Source organism: Oncorhynchus mykiss, chromosome 18 (assembly GCF_057628025.1).
Source record: "Oncorhynchus mykiss isolate SJ-2025 chromosome 18, ASM5762802v1, whole genome shotgun sequence".
Lineage (NCBI taxonomy): Eukaryota > Metazoa > Chordata > Actinopteri > Salmoniformes > Salmonidae > Oncorhynchus > Oncorhynchus mykiss.
In genome coordinates, this window is record NC_143039.1 from 69,340,040 (window position 1) to 69,348,614 (window position 8,575).

Genomic DNA, 8,575 nt, shown 5'->3' on the forward strand with positions numbered 1-8,575 from the left:
CTACTGGGCCTTCTGGGTAATGATTGAGTAGGGTACACCAAAGCAAAGGGTTTTTCTATAAAAAAAACACTTATTGAATAAGTTCAGGTTGTAGCTCCCAGTAAAAATAAAAAAATCCCTTCTGAACAACCCTTAATTTCCCCACACGACAGATACTGTTCTAGTCCTGATACTAGTCCTACCTTAGATTTGAGTAATTTAGCAGATACTTATCCAGAGAGCCTTGAGTGCAAACTCTTCTTCACCCACTGTTTGAGCTGCAGCCTCTCACAATAACTCTTATGAATTGGAACTCATGATAACCCTTTAGCTACAGAGTGAAAGATTCCATTCCTGGGCTCATTAATTAAACAACCATGTAAGTATATATCATTCAAATTGTACAAAAAAAGGAGATTCAATCATTGATCTTGGTGCTTTTCCGGAAGGTAAGAGACTTAGGTTTCTATACGTGTATGATCATTTATCCAACTGGACTTTCTCCATTTTCCATCTCAGCTTCAAACAAGTCAACTCCTCATTTAGTAAAACTGGGACAGTGAGGTCTCTTAAACTAAAGTAAAACAATGAGCCAGTGAAGTCTCAACTAGCCAGTAAACTACAACAACATGGGCTTATTGAACACATTTTATAAACACAATGTCATATGTCACCTTAACTCTTGTACAAAATGGTTGTTCAATGAGCCTTGGAATAGCCACAACTAAATAACAAGCATAATCATTGTGAAAATGCCTCGTGATAAGAACATTACGGATAACATTGAAAATAACTACGGGGGGGGGGGGTGCCGTTCTATAGAGAGAAATTCAATGTTGAAACGATATGACCAACAGAAGAAATGTATTTAACAAACAGAAAGTGTTACATGCAGCCCATGAGTCATTTCATGTGACCACTAACAGTTGATTAGAAAACAAAAACACTAGAAAATGAGTACAACCTCTGGCCCATAGAAAACCACCTCAAACAAAAGTACTTTAGGGACATATAAAATACATTTTATTATCCATTTTGCTTCATTTCTACATTGTAGTTGCATTTCTAGACACTCATTATGAAAGAACGCAGCTACTGTTTTTATCCGGACACAGACGCAAGTAATGTTTGTTTTATCTTTTTTCTGTCTCTCGTTGTGCGCCCGGATCTCATTATATAATTATTGTATGGTAAAAGAAAAAAGGGGAACCTAATATCTTTTTTTCTCTCTCTCTTTGTTATACTCAACATAAAAATGATTGTTGCCTGGACCTGCTGAGGGCTTGGTAGGCCGGGCCAGACAGGGGCAGTGGGTCCGTCCCGGGCCCCAGGCTGAGAGCACCTTTCAGGGCTGGGCCCCGGCGGCTGGGACCTGCGTGGCCAGAGCACTGGGGGAAGAGATCACAGGAGAGCCCGCCACGTTAGCCAGGGGCTGCGACGAGGACATGGAAGTGATGCCTGGAGAAGAGGAGGAAAACAGGGTCAGAGGAAGAGTCTGGGGTCTTCCCTAAGAAGAAAATATTCACATAAGAACTGATACTATTTTCTATAATTAACAGTCCTCCTTGGCCAGCTGTAGAATCATCTCTTCAGAACAGCCACATACTGTTATGACCCCTGCAGACACCTCATATCATCAGACCCCGTGTTTGTTACCTGTCATCATACTGGAGGAGCTGACTGGGGTAGAACCAGTCGACAGCCCTGATATAGAGCCCATCCTCGCCTGGTCTTTCACAATGGGGTCTGACAGACAGAGAATGACAGAAAAGCAAGCTAAGGCCACAGAGATGCAGCAGATATTTCAGACACAAACGCAGCTATGCATCACAACCGTGACCTCAGAGTTCAATACATTCCTGTGAACAATGGGAAGAAGTGTGTGTATATATAGTACGGTAGGAATGACTCGCAGGTCACAGAAGTAGGAGGAATCAATGGCCTCCACTCTGACCATGCATGTTAAGTATGTATGCTATTTAAGAGGTGGAGCTCACAGAAGTAGGGGTGCTCCATGGCCTCCCGGGCGGTGAGGCGGGCGTGGTGGTCGTAACGCAGCAGCTTGTCCAGGAAGTCCAGTGCCTCAGTGCTGACCAGGTGCTGGTTCTCACTGTGGACAAACCTCTCCCACCGCTTACGGGAATGCCTGGGAAACAGACTAAATGGTCATAGACAGAACACAACATGGACACAGCCTCTCCTCACGGTCAGACAGAATGCGCAGAATCTCTGAACTAGATTGACTATCGCAGCCGGAATGTGCAGAATCTCTGAACTAGATTGACTATCGCAGCCGGAATGCGCAGAATCTCTGAACTAGATTGACTATCGCAGCCGGAATGTGCAGAATCTCTGAACTAGATTGACTATCGCAGCCGGAATGCGCAGAATCTCTGAACTAGATTGACTATCGCAGCCGGAATGTGCAGAATCGCTGATCTACAAATCACAGTGCATCCAAAATAACTAGTCATTGTGATTCTACGCCTCGTCTCATTGCTCAAACTGACAGACAGACGCAACACTAACAACTTCTGCGATTCTGCAACCTACCTGCCCAGGATGTCATTGAACCTTGGGTCTAGCTCGATGTTGTATTTGTCGATGTAGTCATACAGGTCTTCTGTGCCCAGGACTTTTGCGATTCGTACAAGCTGCAAAACAAACGGGACATGACATGCATTAAACAATGGAGGGCTGCCCGAACATCACTAGAACCACTACTACTAGTTGTCTATCAGAGGGGATAAAGCAGCAGACATGCCATTGGACAATAAAGTAATGTTATAATCAAATCAAATTGTCACATGCGCCGAATACAACAGGTGTACCTTACCGTGAAATACTTACAAGCCCTTAACAACAATGCAGAGTTAAGAAAATATTTACTAAATAAACTAAAGTATCTATAAACAAATACAATTGATTGATGTATAGTTTGGTTGATTTGATAGGATGGCTGAGCTCTCACCTGGTCATAGTTGTCGTGTCCGTGGAAGAAAGGCTCCTTCCTGAAGATCATACTGGCCAGCATGCAGCCCAAGCTCCACATGTCTAAACTGTAGTCGTACATCTATACAGGGACAGTCAACAGGGAATGGTGTCAAAACATCAGACCACAGAATAAGTCAAGGAAAAGGCGACAGTAGAATTAAATTAGATGTAGGTTATTGAGGTGAATTTTTAATAAAACAAAAGAAATGATCCCTTTTACATTTTGAGTGGGGGTTTTTTCGGGACGGTGTTCTGGGCAGATGTGAAATGACATCTGCTCTGACTGCATGATTTATTTTCTGGATAAAATGTGGCATAAACCTACATTGTACAGAACAGATGCATCTAATTCAATCTTCTGAGGACGAAAGTAAACCAAGAACCATAGCTATACGACAGTCGATTGTTCCCCAGATCAATGCAGTAGGAATACAGTATATCGTCTTTAGAAGAAAGCTGATAAAACAGGGCCGTGTTCAATGGGGCACGACGCCTGGCACGACGCCTGACTAACCTGGTAGTCGACCAGCAGCTCTGGACCCTTGAAGTATCGGGAAGCCACTCGTACGTTGTACTCCTGAGCAGGGTGGTAGAACTCTGCCAAACCCCAGTCTATAAGGCGAAGCTAGGAGACAGAAGATGAAATCCAGTTAGTTTGAAAACATTATTAGAATCCAACGGCCAGGACTAATATTCATATAGATGGATTAAATCAACACACTCAGGACTTTGTCAAAAAATGTGTGTGTGTGTGGGGAGTGCATGAATTGTAATTTGTATATACAGAATCAGATAGAAATCTCATAAATTAATTGATAATTTATGTTTAATAGTCACAATGGGGGACCGAACCTTAGTAAATAAATATGATTAATGTTTTATATCATATTAGAAAAATAAACCAAAGACTATCTCTGAAATTTGTCTTACCTCAAGAGGCAACATGAATTATCCTACCAAGTGAATGAAAAGGTCCCATTAGACCCCTCAGAGGGGTTGTGCTGAGTAGTTCTCTATTGGGGAAAGATTCATGTTGAGCTTTCTACTGTGGTGGTTACACACTCACAAGCTAGTCAACGATTGGCTAAATTTCTTGTATGCCACAATTGGACCAATCACAGATGAGTGCTTTGCGAACCAACTAAACCCAACAGCAGCAAACTGTCAGGCAATACTCCGGCCATAAGTTGGTCTCTGTGACCACACGTACATTAGCCAATCAGAGTAGAGAAGGGAGGGAGGGAAAAGGGAAGGATAGGCCAGTACCTTTCTGTGTTCGTGGTCGATCATGACGTTGTGTGGCTTGACGTCTCTGTGCATGATTCCCATACTGTGACAGTAGTCCAGAGCCTGAGGGTGTGAACAGAGAGGAGAAACAGCTGACAACTGGCTCACGTTCACTACGGCACACCGTGGAAAAACGTTTTGCAACAGAAAACAAAAGAAGCAAGCATTTCTCATCGGCCAAGTTCAGATAGTACCTCCCAGTTTGTGAGCGTTTTGTGCGTACTGAACATAGCCACGGTGCTCACAGGTGGATAACAGGTCTCTCTAACGTATTCCAGCCAATTAAGTGGGGAGAAAGAACTTGCGAGTCATCTTTATGGCTGCATTAAGTCCTAGTGACCAAAACATAATGGAAAACACTTGGCCAACACACCTATTGGGTATTATCATCAGTGGTGTAATGATTGATTTGCTTTCCCACCGGCAGAATGTGACCCTACACACACTATACATCTAAAAGTCTAAAATAGACTTATATTAATAAAGTATTATAGTTTTACATACAATAATCCCACTGAAAATGTGAACATTATATTCTCATCAACCCTGCTCCTGGAGATCTGCAGCTTTCTGTCCCATGATTGGCAGTAGGAATCAACAAGGCTGCTACCACCGTCTGAGACAGAGCTGTTGTAGAGCAGCAAACCTAAGTGAACCCTGTCCATAGTACTGCCATTTTTAGAGCCTTGTTTTTTTTTTTAAACATCAGGTGTCTTCACAAGAAAGATGCTGAGGACAAACAAAAGTCAAGTATATTCCCATTGTCCTCAGAGATCAAGTCAACGGGTAAATGCTTAAAAATGCTATTGAAATAATTATGAAACCCGCAGGTTTTTATCCATCCATACAGGCTACAGTGTAAACTGAATAATAATAAACTCATGAAGTCTCAGGCATAGTGGTTTTCCTGTAGCTAGTTGAAAAGCAGCCATGTGAGGAGCAGCTGTGGTATAAATACTCCTGGCTGAGCTGGGGCTGGAGATGGGTTGTGCTGAGCTGGGGCTGGAGATGGGTTGTGCTGAGCTGGGGCTGGAGATGGGTTGTGCTGAGCTGGGGCTGGAGATGGGTTGTGCTGAGCTGGGGCTGGAGATGGGTTGTGCTGAGCTGGGGCTGGAGATGGGTTGTGCTGAGCTGGGGCTGGAGATGGGTTGTGCTGAGCTGGGGTTGTGGCTGGCAGCACAGAGAGAGGCGCGACGTGTCAGGCCTGTCCACTCAGATAAATCCTCGTCTTTAACACGTCTCCTCCATATGAGGCGCCTCTCTCTCGCCTGTCCTGATCACCATGGTGAAGAGTGAGAGGCCCTCAGCAACAGCAGGAGTGGGGCGGGGCGGGATTAGGCTTTAGCCAAAATTCAGCTTTTAAAATAATTAGACACCAGAGTGACCGCTATAAAATAAAAAATCTTAGCTCCGTTTACATCGTTCTCTTGCATTCTGTAATTGGCTGTCACATCACGATGATGTCACCATCGACAATTGCCGTCAATCATCTTCGGTATCCGATAGATACTATCCTAATAAAATCACCCAACTCTATAGTGCTGCGACTTAAAGCTGAAGTCCTGAACAACATAACGCTATTTTAATCAGGGGGGATTGGAGAAGCTCCAGTCTCAATCACCCAGACTGTGTCCCTAATTGCACCATATTCCATTATAGTTCACTATATAGAAAACAGGGTGCCATTTGGGAGGCACAACCAGTTATAGGTTACAATAATGGGGTCTTACCTTCAAGATCTCATACATGTAGAACCGTATGTCGTAGTCGGATAGCGTTTGATACAATTGCTGCAAAAAGAGAAGAACAACTGAAGACATTTCAGCAGAATGCTACCATGAGGGAAGTAATAGAGGCATGTGGTCAAAGCTTCGGCTTCCATTTTGACTGGATAAAAATTAACTGTGATTCTTCTTACCTTGAAGTCTGTGTTGTTGACGTGTTCAAAGACCAGAGCTGGAGTCCGAGACTGCAATAAAAAAAATACAATAAAAAAAACTATACAATTTCTTTTGAAAAACAGACCAAATATGATCAGTATAAACTACCATTAAATAGCAGATTCATACCAGATTCAGCTGGATTTTCAGCGAGAGTGGTAGCCAAAATGTCATATGATATGTACCGAGCAGCATGATGGCATGTGTTATTGGTAGGTTGATGAAACTGACCACTGGATCCTTGACGATGTCTAGAAGTGAGATGATGTTGGGGCCGCCTCGCAGGTTTTCTAGAATCTTGATTTCTCGCTTGATTTTCTTCTTTTTTACTGGCTGTTGAGCACGAGAGAAGAACAGACCGAGAGATTGGGCAAAGAGAATGTTTGACAGAGCTTCTGTCAATTAACAATTAACATAAGCTGCCTATTGGGGAACCCTGCTATATGGCCCATTCATAATCATCAGTCATTGGCCAAATAACAGGTAAAAGACTAGCTGCCAATCTCTTAGTGAAACCTATCCACAGCTTCAATAACTTTGGGTCTGAGTTGCAGAGCCTGTGGTCTAGAGGTAGTATGTATGTATGTATGTCTCTCCCCAGCAGAGACACGCTCCACCCCTGACTCCAGCCTTCCCACTGTTACTCCCATAAGCCCGTCTCCCCCTCTGTCTTTAACTTCTCTAGGGTAGGGGGCAGCTTTGGGAATTTTGGATGAAAAGTGTGCCCATATTAAACTATGAATATGCATATAGTTAGTAGATTTGGATAGAAAACACTCGGAAGTTTCTAAAACTGCTTGAATGATGTCTGTGAGTATAACAGAACTCATATGGCAGGCGAAAACCTGAGAAAAAATCCAACCAGGAAGTGGGAAATCTGAGGTTTGTGGTTTTTGAAGATACAGTGGGATATTGGTCCTGTTGCACTTCCTAAGGCTTCCACTAGATGTCAATCGTCTTTAGAAGCTTGTTTGAGGCTTCTACTGTAAAGGAGAGGCGTATAAGGGCTCTTTGAGTCAGTGATCTGGCAGAGTGCCACAGGCTCGTGACACTCGTTCACGTGAGAGGTAGCTCTCGTTCCACTGCTTTTCGGAAGACAGGAATTCTCCGGTTGGAATATTATTGAAGATCTATGTTAAAAACATCCTAAACATTGATTCTATACATCGTTTGACATGTTTCTACGGACTATAACGGAACTTTTCGTCTGAACTTTTGCATGGACCTGCCTGCGCGTCGTGAGTTTAGATTGTGTACTGAACGTGCGAACCAAAAGGAGTTATTTGGACATAAATGGACTTTATGGAACAAATCCAAAATGTATTGTGGAACTGGGATTCCTGGGAGTGCATTCTGATGAAGATCATCAAATGTAAGTGAATATTTATAATGCTATTTCTGACTAATGTTAACTCCAATTCAGATTATTGCATGGTTTGCTTTTTCCAAACAGTTTTTTTTTTTATCTGACACAGCGGTTGCAAGTATATCTTTAATTTTGTGAATAACACTTGTATCGCTTATCAATGTTTATTATGACTATTTCTGTGAATTGATGTGGCTCTCTGCAAAATCACCGGATGTTTTGGAACTACTGAACATAACGCTCCAATGTAAACTCAGATACATGTATTGTGTACCATGAAGTCCTATGAGTGTCATCTGATGAAGATCATCAAAGGTTAGTGATTCATTTTATCTATATTTCTGATTCTTTGGCTGGAAAAATGGCTGTGTTTTTCTGTGACTTGGCTCCGACCTAACATAATCGTTTGGTTTGCTTTCGTCGTAAAGCCTTTTTGAAATCGGACACTGTGGCTGGATTTACAACAAGTATATCTTTCAAATGGTGTAAAATACATGCATGTTTGAGGAATTTTAGCTATGGGATTTCTGTTGTTTCTAATTTGGCGCCCTGCAGTTTCACTGGCTGTTGACAGTTGAGAAGCTACCGTTCCACGTACCCTATAGAGGTTAATAAAGGGTCAAAAAAACATTCAAAACATATATTTGAAAGAAACACACTGGGTCTCAATAGGATGAAGTCCTGCGCCAGTACCTTGAGTATTTTGACGACTACTTTCTCGTTGTTTGTGATGTTGATAGCTTCAAACACTTCGCTGTATTTGCCCCGGCCGAGCTTTCGCACCAGCTGGTAGTCATCTTGATTCCTGAGGGACAGACAGACAAATATAACAATGAGTAATATTCACAACAATGTTAACACAGATGAGCCCTGATTCCCCCAACTGATAGTGAACACTGATACCTGATGATAAAGCTGGCACATTCCACATTTTAGATTAGACCTGCAATGCACCAGGGCCATGTTCAGTAGGCAAACGTTGTGGAATGTTGCAGATAGAAATGTCACG

At 42.6% G+C, this 8,575-nt stretch overlaps 1 protein-coding gene across 1 annotated transcript in view; it reads right to left on the reverse strand.

Moving 5' to 3' along the window:
* Positions 1 to 609: 609 nt before the first annotated feature.
* LOC110496662 (casein kinase II subunit alpha) overlaps positions 610 to 8,575 on the reverse strand; it is a 19,002-nt gene continuing 11,036 nt past the window's right edge. The window contains exons 3-13 of the mRNA XM_021572680.3: positions 8,260 to 8,371; positions 6,432 to 6,533; positions 6,179 to 6,229; positions 5,991 to 6,050; positions 4,240 to 4,323; positions 3,488 to 3,598; positions 2,951 to 3,052; positions 2,533 to 2,633; positions 1,977 to 2,125; positions 1,636 to 1,725; positions 610 to 1,437 (exon numbers count right to left, since the gene is read on the reverse strand). Coding sequence (XP_021428355.1) covers positions 1,325 to 1,437; positions 1,636 to 1,725; positions 1,977 to 2,125; positions 2,533 to 2,633; positions 2,951 to 3,052; positions 3,488 to 3,598; positions 4,240 to 4,323; positions 5,991 to 6,050; positions 6,179 to 6,229; positions 6,432 to 6,533; positions 8,260 to 8,371 — 1,075 coding nt within the window. The 3' untranslated portion in view covers positions 610 to 1,324. The remainder of the gene's footprint in view (positions 1,438 to 1,635; positions 1,726 to 1,976; positions 2,126 to 2,532; positions 2,634 to 2,950; positions 3,053 to 3,487; positions 3,599 to 4,239; positions 4,324 to 5,990; positions 6,051 to 6,178; positions 6,230 to 6,431; positions 6,534 to 8,259; positions 8,372 to 8,575) is intronic.